The sequence below is a fragment of the Heptranchias perlo genome, chromosome 4, assembly GCF_035084215.1.
Source record: "Heptranchias perlo isolate sHepPer1 chromosome 4, sHepPer1.hap1, whole genome shotgun sequence".
Taxonomy (NCBI): domain Eukaryota; kingdom Metazoa; phylum Chordata; class Chondrichthyes; order Hexanchiformes; family Hexanchidae; genus Heptranchias; species Heptranchias perlo.
The window spans coordinates 17,197,541-17,212,438 of record NC_090328.1 but is presented as its reverse complement, the minus strand read 5'-3'; the positions used below and the strand labels follow the sequence as shown (position 1 = coordinate 17,212,438).

Here is a 14,898-nt window from a genome sequence, read left to right as displayed (position 1 = left end):
TGGTAGATGGGATGCCAATCAAGCGGGCTGCTTTGTCCTGGATGGTGTCGAGCTTCTTGAGTGTTGTTGGAGCTGCACTCATCCAGGCAAGTGGAGAGTATTCCATCACACTCCTGACTTGTGCCTTGTAGATGGTGGAAAGGCTTTGGGGAGTCAGGAGGTGAGTCACTCGCCGCAGAATACCCAGCCTCTGACCTGCTCTTGTAGCCACAGTATTTATATGGCTGGTCCAGTTAAGTTTCTGGTCAATGGTGACCCCCAGGATGTTGATGGTGGGGGATTCGGCAATGGTAATGTCATTGAATGTCATGGGGAGGTGGTTAGACTCTCTCTTGTTGGAGATGGTCATTGCCTGGCACGAATGTTACTTGCCACTTATGAGCTCAAGCCTGGATGTTGTCCTGGTCTTGCTGCATGCGGGCTCGGACTGTTTCATTATCTTCAAATAGTGCCAAGGGAATCTTTTTATGTACCTGCACAGGAAGATGGGCTTCAGTTTAACATCTCATCCAAAGATCACACTCGCAATCGGCACTCCCACGAATGCAGCACTCTCTCAGTACTGCACTGAAGTGTCAGCCTAGATTACATGCTGAAGTTCTGAAGTGGGATTTAAACCCAGTACCTTCTGACTCAGAGGGGGTTGGTTAAGAGAAGAGAGGAAAAGGAGCGGGAGGGAACAAGGAAGAGGAGGGAGACGAGGAGAGGACTACAGAGAAGAAGCCAGAAGGGGACTGGGAGAAGAAGACCGGAGGAGACAGAAGGCCAGGCAAATGAGAGAGTAAGGCGGGGAGGGGAAACAGAGGATGCTTTCTAACTCACCACAGCATATATTGCTAACAATTACATTTGTAATATAATAAATACATAAAATGCATTCTGCTCCCAATGTTTTTACCACCGCTTGTTCATAGGTCACTGCCCAACATTTTCAAAAAAATCAGTTTAGATAAAGCATAAACTGATTAACTTTGGCGAACAAATCTGATTTGTTGCAAAATTTGTTACATGAAAAACGATAGAACTTTAATTAAAAGTGACGAATGTATTGAAAAGTAATGTAGAGATGGGCTTGGCACAAGGCAACAGACGAAAACTGTCTAAACATGTTCTCTACATGGACTTAAAGATGACAGATTAAGCTAGGTGGACCAAAAGGCCTTTTCTTGCTTCATCTTCCCATTTGTTATCATGGTAAGCACATTCCAGCTCATTCCAGCTGTATTTTTCAGCCAATACATTTATCGCCTGCCAAACTAATTGTGGAAATGCATGAAGAGATACTTGACCATATTAATGTAGAAATGCATGAAGGGATATTTGACCATATTAACTCTTTATTAACTCACATAATAGGGTAGCTACAGCACACACAGAGAAGCACAATTGTGTAATTACATTTAAGCCTTGGTATGTTGATAATTAAGTTAGCTGAGCAGGTGCTTAGTACCGTCTGGACCCCCTAGCAGATAAGGGTATTGCTGACTACAAAAATATAATGAGAATACAGTTTCTTGAAAGGCCATGTGGCCTTGAGACTGACTTCAGCCCTACTGATAACCAGGACAGAAATGTGGGGAGGATGAGAATGCTCAGGCCTACGTGCCAAAGTAATAAAGGGCTATGGACGTTTGGGGTGCCAGGCTCACTACTTGATTGACCAACTACCTGAGCCAATAAAGAATGTACGTGTACGCCCATATTCTGTAGCAGATGGGCGTTTTTATTGAACTGTATAAACGTGAGCTGTTTCTTGAACTCAGCGAAGACGTAGCCTCAACCATTGTTTGAGGCACTCTTCCACTTATACAAGTTTCTTAATAAATTCTTGCTTGTCTGAATTAAGTGTTTGCGTGTTAATATTAATTATTCTATACAATGCATTAAGTTTAAGTTTTCAACACAATTCACTAAAAACAAAAATGTATTTGATTATTACACTATTATCACAACTCTTTTTGTAGATCACTACGTGAATGGCCATACAGTAGTACAATATGCCCACAAAGCTGGGGGGAAATGCAAAGATAGAGCGGTGGTCAGTAGAATAATGAAATGCACTTGTACTCTGTTGGAAGTTTGTTTGGACTTTGAACGTTAACCTTTCTCTTGAAGTTGGTGCTTAAGACTACTTATATCTAAAGATCATTTAAGTTAGTTTTTACTTCTGATTTAAAAAACCTGTTTTTCTTTCCCCCAGATATTTTTCAAGTTCTATTTTAGCATTAGCAAGCAGGAGAAAAATATGGGGGAAAACCTGGATCCCAAAAATCTAGATTAATTTGAAGAAAATTAATTTATAAATATTTTTTCATTGAATAGCACCAGAAATCAAGGAAACAAGGTACTAAAATAAAAGGCACAGTTAAGCTAAATGACACTAAAAATTAATACCTATTAGAGGACCCACGGCTATTTACACAATTCATTGACATCAATATTATTCACCTCAATGGCACTTCCAAAAGTTCTGGCAAGTATATGCTTGTAGCAAGATCAGAAGGTTTTTATGAGACCACTAATCTGTTTCTGCATGATGTCAATGTAATCTGTTTATACACTTGTTATATTTAAGTGAAACAAACTTCCCACAATAAAGCTTTTTTCCTGCTCCTTTAGTGCTTGGCATAAAATAGGTTATGTATTAAATTATAAAAATCCATAATGAATGAAAGAGGAATGCTCAGATAATCTCATGGGAAAATAAACACCAATAAATAGAATTAAAACATTCTTTTTATTTTAGTATTTTTATTTCACGAGCATATTGATTATTTATGGTGGGAGTGAAGAGAGAAGCGCTTACAAACCTTGCATTTACATATTTACATAGCGCATTTAATGTAAGAAATGCCCTAAGGTGCTTCACAATGTGAACAGTCATCCAGCCAGAAAAGGGAGAGATTAAGATGATTACTGAAAGCTTTGTCAAGAAAATTAGTTTTGAGGTTTTTTTTTGAAACGAGGGAGGTGGAGAGGTTTAGGAAGAGAATTCAACAGTAGGACACAGACAGCTGAAGGTTCCGCCATCAACGGTGGGGTGAAGGGAGTGCAGGATGCACAAAATGCTTGAGACAGAGGAACGGAGTGTTTGGGAGGACAGAAGAGATATAGGGCTGGAGATTCCAGGTGGAGCAAGGTATTTAAAGATCAGGATGACAATTTTGAATTTGATGCATTGTGGGATGGGGAGCCAATGTAGGTCAGTGAAGACAGCAGGAAGCATGATGTGTAAGTGAGCCTTATTGCAGGACACAATTTGTGGTGGTAGAGTTTTGGATACGTTAACAGTTGAGGAAGTGTGCTGCTTACACAAGTCTGAACTCTCAAGCTCAAAACAGTTTTCCATTGAAAGAATTTGGTGCTGAAAATCGGGTTCTAAGATATGCACACATTGGCCTCAACATTAACCCCCCTACAACAGGTGGGAGGGGGTCGGGGGTGAACGTGACCCCCAACCCCCTGCGCACACACCCGCGGCTTTTCTTTTACGGCGGCGGATATTGGAGCAACCAAGTGTACTGCCATGGAGAGGCGGGGCACTTAATTAACATTTAAAGTGCAATTGGGAACCAGATTTTAAATTGACTGTTGCTACTCAGGTTTCCCAGGGAAACTCGGCAGTGAAAGGGTGGCAGGAGCTGCCCACTCCAGAAGATGGGTGCCTCTTTTAGCACTCCTTGTGGGCCAGGAGGAGCAGAGGTGCTCCTCTAAGGCCCCTCAAAAAAGCCGATCGGCAGCCTCTCCCCTAGCCCCAATTGCAGGGGACCGTCCCCAAGGATCCCTGGCTGCGGCCTCCTGCCTGCCAGCTTTGCTGTTCATTTGGCTGGCTGCTAGGCAGGAAATGGAGCTAAGAAAATTTAATGAGGTCCTACCGTTAAGATAGGCAAGACCTCCGCGTCCCCGGCCTTGCCGGGTTCTTCAGCCTCACCCGCCCCGGCTTCCTTGTAAATATCAGGGCTGTCACATTAGTATCATCACATACTGCAACGTGCATCATGAAGTTACAAATGCAGTGCGTGGATATATTGGGATCTCATTTTAAGCAATGAAGACATAGGAACGGGAATAGTCCATTCAGTCCCTTGAACCTGATCCGCCATTCAATCAGATGATGGCTGTTCTATACCTCAACTTCATTTATCTGCCTTTGATCCGTATCCCTAGATACCCTTACCTTTCAAAAATCTACCAATCTCAGCATTGAAAATTTCAATTAACCCAGCATCCACAGCCTGTTGGAGGAGAGAATTACAGATTTCCATTTGTGTGATGGTGCTTCCTAATTTCATTTCTGAATGGCCCAGCTCTAATTTTATGATACCCCCTTGTTCTGGATTTCTTCAACAGAGCAAATTTAGTTTTTCTGTATCTACCCTATCGAATCCCTTTATCATTTTAAACATTTTAATTAGATCACCTCTCAACCTTCTAAACTCAAAGGAATACAAGCCAAGTTTATGCAACCTGTTCTCATAATGTAATCCTTTGAGCCCAGTATCATTGCGGTGAATCTCTGCTGTACCCCCTCCACGGCCAATATATCCTTCCTGAGGTCCGATGCCCAAAACTGAACGCAGTACTCCAGATGGGGTCTGAACAAGGCTCTGCACAACTGAAGCATAACTTCCCCCCCTTTATATTTCAGCCCCCTTGAGATAAAGGCTAATGTTCCATTAGCCTTTTTGATTTTTCTGTACCTGTGCACTAGCTTTTAGTAACCCTTGGCTCTGCCACAGCTGCTAGTCTCTCACCATTAAGAAAATATTCCAATTTGTCTTTACTGGATCCAATGTGGATGACTTCACATTTCTCCACACTGAACTCCATCTGTCAGTTTTGCCCACTCATTGTCTACATCCCTTTGTAAATTCTTGCTCCCATCTACACAACTTACTATGTCTCCTAACTTAGGATCATCTGCAAACTTGGATATACAACTCTATTCAAGATGTGGAGATGCCGGTGATGGACTGGGGTTGACAATTGTAAACAATTTTACAACACCAAGTTATAGTCCAGCAATTTTATTTATAAAATTGCTGGACTATAACTTGGTGTTGTAAAATTGTTTACAACTCTATTCAAGGCATTTGTATGTGGTGAAAAGCTGAGGCCCCAGTACAGAACCCTGGGGAACACCATTTGTCACATCCCACCAATTAGAGAATTTTCCCTTTATTCCTACTTTCTGTCTCCTATCTCCCAACCCATGTCACAAGGTTACCACCAATTCCGTGCACTTTCATTTTTGCTAATAATTACTTGTGCGGAACCTTAACAAATGCCTTCCGGAAGTCTGTATAAAGAACATCCACAGACACACCCCTAGCCACCTCAAAATTCAGCTGGATTAGGTAGACATGACCTATCCTTCACAAATTCATGCTGACTCTCTGATCAGCTCATATTTGTCCAATCTGTCCCTGATGATAAATTCCTGCAACTTCCCCATAACTGATGTTAAACTGACTGGTCTGTAGTTTCTGGGTTTCTCCCTCCGTCTTTAAATAATGGAGTGACATTTGCAACTTTTCAATACAAGTACATAATTCCTGAATCTAGAGAGCTTTGGAAATAACACATCTGCAATTCTCTCACCTTTTTCTTTTAATACCCTGGAGTGGAAACTATCAGGTCCTGGAGATTTGTCTATCTTAAGTCCCATTATTTTCTCCATTACCATTTTGTTCACATATCAGTAAGTTCCACCCTTTGGTGTATTTTTAGGTTCCCTTGTACTTTGTCATTTTCCTCTACTGTGAAAGCAGACACAAAGTATCCATTTAATAACCCTGCCATTTTCTTATTGTCTATAGTCTCACCTGCATCTGTCTTTAATGGGCCCATGTGCCCCTTTATCAGTCTCAAAATATTTACAAAAACATTTACTGTTAGCTTTAATATCCCTTGCAAGTTTTTTTTTCATATTCCCTTTTTGCACCTCATTACTTTCTTTGTATCCCTTTGTTGCTTTTTATAGCTGTCCCAGTCTGTTGGATTTCTACTTTTCCTTGCATTTGTGGAAGCCATTTCTTTTAGCTTGATATTATCTCTTACCTCATTTGTTGACCATAGTTGCTTAACTGCACAAGTGGAGCTTTTGTCTTATGGGGGCATGTACTGACTTTTTTATTGTACCAAATACCTCTTTGAATACTTCCCACTGTTTGGGCTGAACTGTTAATGGGTAAATCTACAAACAGTATTTATTTATCAATTTATTTCTCATCCCTTCGAAGTTTGCCTTACTTAAAAATTTAAAACCTTGGTTTGTGATTTTCCCTCTCAAACCCAATAGAAATTCAATCATGTTATGGTTACTATTTGCAAGCTGTTCCCTTACCATCAGATTGTTAACTAATTCTGATTCATTACTCATTACTAAATTTACTATGACATGTTCCAGGGAGAATTCAGGCCTTTTAGCTGAAACAAATCAGGAGAACACCAGTTTTGGATTCACCAAGCCAAAAAAAATCTTAGAATTTATAGTGGGAAAAAAAAAATCAGTAAAATAAGTGACTAATAATCCCTATTTATATTGTATTTTGTTCATGAAAACAGATTAACCATTGTTTGACAAGGTCTAAATTCCAAGCCTATTTTAAATTCACAGAAACTTTTGATAAAGTAATTCCTATATTGTGTAGGATTTAATAATGCTGAATTTTGACCCAAGCAGTTTGGCAAAGGTGTGCAGGAAACTATAGGTGTGAACCACAAGGTCGCTGTTCCACGTAGGCCACAATACGCTTCTTGAACAGTATTTTAAGAAACTGTACAATAAATTGCTCAGTATGGAAGTAAAGGTTATGCCAAATTCAACTAGAGGGAGCTACTGAGTTGGACAATATAAACATTATAGCATAGGAGGCGGCGATTCGGCCCAGTTAGTCCCATTCCTCCACTCTTTCCCCATAGCCCTGTAAATTTTTTCCCTTCGAGTATTTATCTAATTCGTTTTTGAAAGCCATTATTGAATCTGCTTCCACCACCCTTTCAGGCAGCGCATTCCAGATCATAACTACTCGTTATGTAAAAAAGTTTCTCATGTTGCCTTTGATTCTTTTGCCAATTGCCTTAAATCTGCACCTTCTGGTTCTCGACCCTTCCACCAATGGGAACAGTTTCTCTTTATTTTATCTAAACCCTTCATGATTTTGAACACTTCTATCAAATCTCCTCTTAACCTTCTCTGCTCTAAAGGAGAACAACCCCAGTTTCTCCCTCATCACATCCCTCATCCCTGGAACCATTCTAGTAAATCTTTTCTGCACCCTCTTTAAGGCCTTCACATTTTTACTAAAAAGTGACAAAGTAACAATGTAACAGTTTAGTTGAATTTTTTGCAAATAATAAACATATACATTCTTACCTTATAAAACAGAATTGTGAAATCACGAGTCACTTTTACAAGGTGGTGTATTTGTTCAGCTGATAACTGCCAAATCTACGAGAAAGAACATGCATCTGAGATAATTGTTTACTTTATAAATCACTGACGCTTGATGTTTGATTTCAAACTTACTGGAAACAACTAACTGGCTGTACATTAAAAGCATATTAGAACAATGAAGATCTGGCAGTACACTGCACAGATCAACTTAAAGCACGATTGATGGTCATAGAAATCCCCTGTAAAAAGGTGATAGAGGTCTGATTCAAAAATAAATTATTCAACTGTCACCCACTCAGATTTACATTATTTTGCATCGGTTTGTGAAACAGCAATATTTAGTATGATGGTATGAATGCTTTTTAAAAAGGTAATGAATATTTTGGTTTGCACAAAAATAGCTCAAGTAAATCTGCACTATGTAACTCAAGTCCATTATATTGTCTGTAATCACTTGGTGAATAATTTTTGCATAAACTACTCTTTGCCAAGTTTTCTCCACATTTATAGCAAAATTGTTTTGAGGTTTGAGCAGTGTGAGCCAAGATGTGAACACATATTGTTTAGGCAACATTTGATGTTTTTTGGTAATAGGAGCCCTTTGGAGAAAAGGATGATCTGGCAACAGTAAGTAATGGCCCCCTTTACTTTTTCCCTTCTTCTCTTTAAGGTACCTGATCATGCTGGGATCAGTTCCATGGATAAATGCGGCACTCTAGCATCTTACCCAAGTGGCCATTACGCTCAGACGAGTTGGAGCACTTACAGCAGTCGGGTTACATGGAGCTTGTTGCAGTCGAGTCCAGCCGGAGACATAGAAATGTACAGGACAGGAAAAGACCATTTCCAGACCGGTGTTCAAGAACAATGCAGAGTTAACTACCTGTATCCCTGAACTGATTTTCTCATCAAACCCCTGTCCAACTCCCTCTTAAAATGACTGATGTTATCTGATTGGTTCACATCCATAGGCAGTCCAACCCAAACATTCATCACTGTCTGTGTGAAACAGTTATATCAAATCTGTCCATTCACCTTCCTCTTCTGGCTTCATCCCATGCCCTCATGCTGTTGTTCTCAAGGACATGGTAAAAGTTTCTCAAGGTTTAACTTGTTGCTACCCTTAAGGATTTTGAATACCTCAATAAGATCCCCCCTCAGTCTTCTCTAGTGCAAACAAACTCAGCTTCTGAATTCTCTTCTTATAACTCAGGTTCTGATGCCAGGCATCAGATGAGTAGCCTTTTGCAGCACCTTTTCCAGTGCCATTATGTCCTTCCTGTACAATGGCGACCAGAACTACACAGTACTCCAGATGGGAACAACCCAATGCCTGCATAGGCTCAGTATCGCATCCTATGATTTGTGTTCTATTCCATCACTATGCAATCCAAGATCCTATCCCTTATTTACCACTGCCACACCTTGTGAAGATGGTATGATCAACAATCTGTCCAATATCCCAAAATCCATCTCCTGTGCTGCATTCTGTTGAACAACAGCATTTAATTTATAGTTCCAATGTTTATTTTCCTTCATCACTTCACATTTGTCAACACAATAATTGGATGCAATCAGGACTGGGAATTCTGACCCCCCTCCTCCTCTCTAGCTTTGGGATTGTGAATCCAATTGTACAAACCCACTGGCCGAGATCATCCAACCCAGCAGGATCCCAGACAATGCTACACCCCCCAATCATTGCTGCTCCAGCCAACGACCACCCTCCCACCCCAGCGATTCTCCCACCCCCAGCCACCACTTACCCAAGCGCCATTGCTAGTATCACAACAGCCCAATCTGCAATGCTTCGCTGGGCTAGCTGCCTCTTATTCTCTGGAGCTCGTCCGTTTCATGGAAACGAGGCCAGAGGCCTAACATCTGGGGCACCTTGGGCCTCACCATTCAGGCACAGGGATTGCCTCCTGCACCCCAAAAATGGGTGTGCCTGAATTTCTAGCCCATAAGTCAAACAGAAACTCTGGTTGCTAGGTTTAGCTAACTGAATACGACACAAATTCTCCTGTGATCTCCTGGACTTTGGATAGTGGAATAATCGATGCTATCAAACTATGCTTTAGTCTACAACCCACAGAGCAGGTTTATGAAAAGTAACAGATAAACAGTAGCAATGGACACACATAGCTCCACACCAGCAGCAGTAGTACAATGATAAAAGAACTGGTGTGCAAGATTCCTTTTAGGATCCAGCCTGCTGTCTTCGACCTAAAGTGTCTAGAAGGTGATTGATAGATAACTGTTGTACTTGAATACAGGTACCTTTGAGGGAATGATTCCCTCAAGTACTTATCCATAGACCAATAGCTAAGCAGTGGGTTATCAACACTGATGGTTTTACAAATAAAATGCAACTTATTAAGGCTTCCCTGGCTCCTTCCAACTCAACTGACCACAGAACAGAGCAAGTAAACCATGTTGCAATTAGCACATTACCATATTAATCATAGAATCATGGAAGTTACAACATGGAAACAGGCCCTTCGGCCCAACATGTCCATGTCGCCCAGTTTATACCACTAAGCTAGTCCCAATTGCCTGCACTTGGCCCATATCCCTCTATACCCATCTTACCCATGTAACTGTCCAAATGCTTTTTAAAAGACAAAATTGTACCCGCCTCTACTACTGCCTCTGGCAGCTCGTTCCAGACACTCACCACCCTTTGAGTGAAAAAATTGCCCCTCTGGACCCTTTTGTATCTCTCCCCTCTCACCTTAAATCTATGCCCCCTTGTTATAGACTCCCCTACCTTTGGGAAAAGATTTTGACTATCGACCTTATCTATGCCCCTCATTATTTTATAGACTTCTATAAGATCACCCCTTAACCTCCTACTCTCCAGGGAAAAAAGTCCCAGTCTGTCTAACCTCTCCCTGTAAGTCAAACCATCAAGTCCCGGTAGCATCCTAGTAAATCTTTTCTGCACTCTTTCTAGTTTAATAATATCCTTTCTATAATAGGGTGACCAGAACTGTACACAGTACTCCAAGTGTGGCCTCACCAATGCCCTGTACAACTTCAACAAGACATCCCAACTCCTGCATTCAATGTTCTGACCAATGAAACCAAGCATGCCGAATGCCTTCTTCACCACCCTATCCACCTGTGACTCCACTTTCAAGGAGCTATGAATCTGTACTCCTAGATCTCTTTGTTCTATAACTCTCCCCAACGCCCTACCATTAACGGAGTAGGTCCTGGCCCGATTCAATCTACCAAAATGCATCACCTCACATTTATCTAAATTAAACTCCATCTGCCATTCATCGGCCCACTGGCCCAATTGATCAAGATCCCATTGGAATCCTAGATAACCTTCTTCACTGTCCACAATGCCACCAATCTTGGTGTCATCTGCAAACTTACTAACCATGCCTCCTAAATTCTCATCCAAATCATTAATATAAATAACAAATAACAGCGGACCCAGCACCGATCCCTGAGGCACACCGCTGGACACAGGCATCCAGTTTGAAAAACAACCCTCTACAACCACCCTCTGTCTTCTGTCGTCAAGCCAATTTTGTATCCAATTGGCTACCTCACCTTGGATCCCATGAGATTTAACCTTATGTAACAACCTACCATGCGGTACCTTGTCAAATGCTTTGCTGAAGTCCATGTAGACCACGTCTACTGCACAGCCCTCATCTATCTTCTTGGTTACCCCTTCAAAAAACTCAATCAAATTCGTGAGACATGATTTTCCTCTCACAAAACCATGCTGACTGTTCCTAATTAGTCCCTGCCTCTCCAAATGCCTGTAGATCCTGTCCCTCAGAATACCTTCTAACAACTTACCCACTACAGATGTCAGGCTCACTGGTCTGTAGTTCCCAGGCTTTTCCCTGCCGCCCTTCTTAAACAAAGGCACAACATTTGCTACCCTCCAATCTTCAGGCACCTCACCTGTAGCGGTGGATGATTCAAATATCTCTGCTAGGGGACCCGCAATTTCCTCCCTAACCTCCCATAACGTCCTGGGATACATTTCATCAGGTCCCGGAGATTTATCTACCTTGATGCGCGTTAAGACTTCCAGCACCTCCCTCTCTGTAATATGTACACTCCTCAACACATCACTATTTATTTCCCCAAGTTCCCTAACATCCATGCCTTTCTCAACCGTAAATACCGATGTGAAATATTCATTCAGGATCTCACCCATTTCTTGTGGTTCCGCACATAGATGACCTTGTTGATCCTTAAGAGGCCCTACTCTCTCCCTAGTTACCCTTTTGCGGCTCACTTTAGTTTATTCAGCTAAATAAGCAGCTGCAGTAAAACAACTTTAAAGTTACCAGCTATCTCAACACTTCTGCAGGGGACATGTGGAAACATCTTTAGAATGCAAGAAATAGGAACAGGAGTAGGCCATACGGCCCCTCGAGCCTGCTCCGCCATTCAATAAGATCATGGCTGATCTTCGACCTCATCACCACTTTCTCGCTCAATCCCCAAATCCCTTGAGTTCCTTAGAGTCCAAAAATCTATCAAAAAGAACTAGATATTTCATCCAAATATAATCTTCCATTTTAAAACAATTTTAACATGGAACAAGCATTACTGTCTTAATTTCCAGAGACCAGGTATCACACTAAAAAGCATGTTTGGGTTGCCCATAAATATATAGTACAGCAAGAATCGTAACAAGCAAAAAAAAAGTTCTCTTGTACTCAACTAAACCAGTTTCAAACCTGATATTTGAAGTCAGTCACTGTTATAAATACGATTACGTGTTTTTATAGCATGTACAAAATATAGTATGTCATTTGTTTCATAACCTCCAGGCTGAAATTCTATGAGGTGGTAGCTTCGTCAAATCACCCAGAATTAAGTAAAGACTGACCAAAATAATATATAGTTAAACTTTAAAACCAACTGATGTCAGTTGCAAACTGGTCCACACAAGCCCTAAGGCAAGAATATTAGTTTGTATTTGAAAACAAACATGTTTGTGCATGGTGGGCTTCATAAGTGCTTAACCAAACATCGAAAAGAGTGAGAAATGACAGGTGAATGTGACTGACAAGTACAAATTGCATTTATTGAGACACTATTAAGAACACAGAGAGACTGAATGCTCACAGAATTAACAAAATAATTGAGAGCAAAATGGAACTGGTTAGTCCTCTGCCACAATGTAATAGGTACCTAACTAAGGCTGTAACAATCACCACCTGAAAGTGTTTTGAAGTGTTGAATAATTCCTACACCAAAGTTTGAAGTTTTTGGGGCTTGTGTAGTGAAGAACTGAGTTGGAAAATTAAGATCTGGGTTAGCATTAGTAGAAATGGTGCCAATGTCATATGCATCAGAAGTCATGCTAAAATAACAATGTTATGTTATAGCTCTAAACAAGTACTGCATTCTACTTGTAGCGTGTTTTACAGCACTATATACCCTGCAGGAAAATCAAATTCAACAGCTTTGAATGTTGAGCTTTTCACCCAACCTCAAATTTTGAGCCTCAGGACTGTTGGGAATTGGCCTAGGTCTAGATTTTTCGCAACAGATGTTTTTTTTAAAAATCACTACAATACACTTCCCACATACCTCAGTGGGCAAATGCATTCTGTGGTGTGGGACTGAGCCAAGGCAGTGGTGGAAGTACAACAAGTCACTTCAAAGATCCTAGACTAGGGAGTTGAGGAGAGAAAAACATCTAAAGATTCATAACTGTCCAGTAACCCTGGCTGGAAGGTGCATATGTGGGGCTCTGTTGAATTGTAGTTTAAAGCCAGCCAACAGTAGTCTTATGAATGAAACTGTCACTTTAGCAAGGTACTGGAAGGTTGCTAGCACCCATTGAACAATACCAAATAGGACTCAATGGGGAGAATTTTAACCCCCTTGGACAGGTGGCAGGGGGAGGGGTTAAAATTCAAAAATGGGAAACCTGCCTCCAACTCCCATTTCCGGTTTTAACGGAAGCAGGTTGGGGGGCAGGCAACTAACCTGCTCTCCAGAGGCTGGCCCATCATTTAAATACTTTAATAAGACTGCGTGCCTCAAATTTTAGGATAGTTATACATTTAATGGTTGCAGGCCAGGTTTCCCAGGGCTCGGGAAAACCGGCAGCCGAAGGGGAGCGAGAACGGCCGGATCCAGCAGGCAAGTGCCTTTCCAGCACTGCTTGTGGGCCAGGAGAAGCAGGAGTGCTTTCACCCGGCTCTTCAAACAAACCTGCCCAAATCCCCCCCACCCCCAAAATCAGCCTACTGCCTCCCTGCGATTGGCCGATCACCCCCACACCCCGATCTACTCACAGCCCGCAATCTTCTGCTCCCCCCCTCTCCCCACCAAATCGCTCCCAGGCTACAGCCAGCCTCTCAATCTGCCCGGCTGGGGAACAGAGTCAAGAAATTTAAATTTGGCAGTACCTCCAGGAAACCCGTTTTTTGCGACAGTTCCCTCCTCCCATCCCCCGCATTTGTCAGGACCAATGTCTTTAGGAAACAAAAAAATATATAAATAGATACATAAAGGCAGGGGGGTGGGGGGAAGAGAGGATAACAAGATTTTGCCTTTAAAACCTCAACTTTTTTTTAAAAGAAAAGTCACCACTTTCTCATTTTTCCTGACCTAAAACAAAATTACTTTCAAATTAAGGCAAGTAAAAATGGACACCGCTACATAAGGATTGTACCTTTACAGCAGGATGGAAACTACTGTCAAACATTGATTCATTTTTGATAATATTTCCTACTCCAGGCAGCACAGTCTGGTCCAAGAGCACATCACAGAGCATACGAGCACCGTGTCGCTTCAATTCATCCTCAGCTCGGGAGCAACTGAATTTTGCTGAACAAACATCCAGTTCTTCCATTAGTTTTACTTTCTGCTCACACTCACAAGTGCTCCTGACAGATAATAGAAAATATTACTGTTAAATTTAATTCAACATGTAACTGGTTTGTCAAGAGTTTATTGCATCATAGTTTCTACACAACAGTCTTGCAATCTCAACCAGTTCTCATTTCCTTTAATCCTGAGTTTTTTCCCCCTCCAGTTTAGTAATCCACTTAGTCTAATCAATGGACTTATTAGGCAAACTGAATGCAAGTGCAACAAGAGGCACTCCCTTAAGCTACAACTGATGCTGTAATTAAAAATAAAGTCTTAACACGCATGTTAACTGCAGAACGTGATGTTGATAGGAGTTTGAGCACCAACAGAAACTTGAATTTATGGTGTGATTTAGGATACGAGCAGCAGAGTTCTAGATGAGCTCAAGTTTAGAGGGTGGAAGGTCAGCCAGGAGAGCATTGGAAGTAACAAAGATGTGGATGAGGGTTTCAACAGAAGATCAGTTGAGGTAGAGGCAGGGATGGGTGATATTATGGAAGGGAAGTAAGCAGTCTTGGTGATGGAGAGGATATGAGATCAGAAGCTCAGCTCAGGGTCAAATAGGACGCCGAGGTTGCGAACAGTCCGGTTCAGCCTTCGTTGAAGCAATTCTTATTAAAATACAACTT

The 14,898-nt window shown here is 41.5% G+C and overlaps 1 protein-coding gene across 1 annotated transcript in view; it reads right to left on the bottom strand.

Annotated features, from left to right (window-relative positions):
- neil3 (nei-like DNA glycosylase 3) overlaps positions 1-14,898 on the bottom strand; it is a 41,240-nt gene that overhangs the window by 16,059 nt on the left and 10,283 nt on the right. Inside the window, exons 4-5 of the mRNA XM_067982527.1 lie at positions 14,070-14,283; positions 7,379-7,453 (exon numbers count right to left, since the gene is read on the bottom strand). Of these exons, the coding sequence (XP_067838628.1) occupies positions 7,379-7,453; positions 14,070-14,283 (289 nt within the window). The remainder of the gene's footprint in view (positions 1-7,378; positions 7,454-14,069; positions 14,284-14,898) is intronic.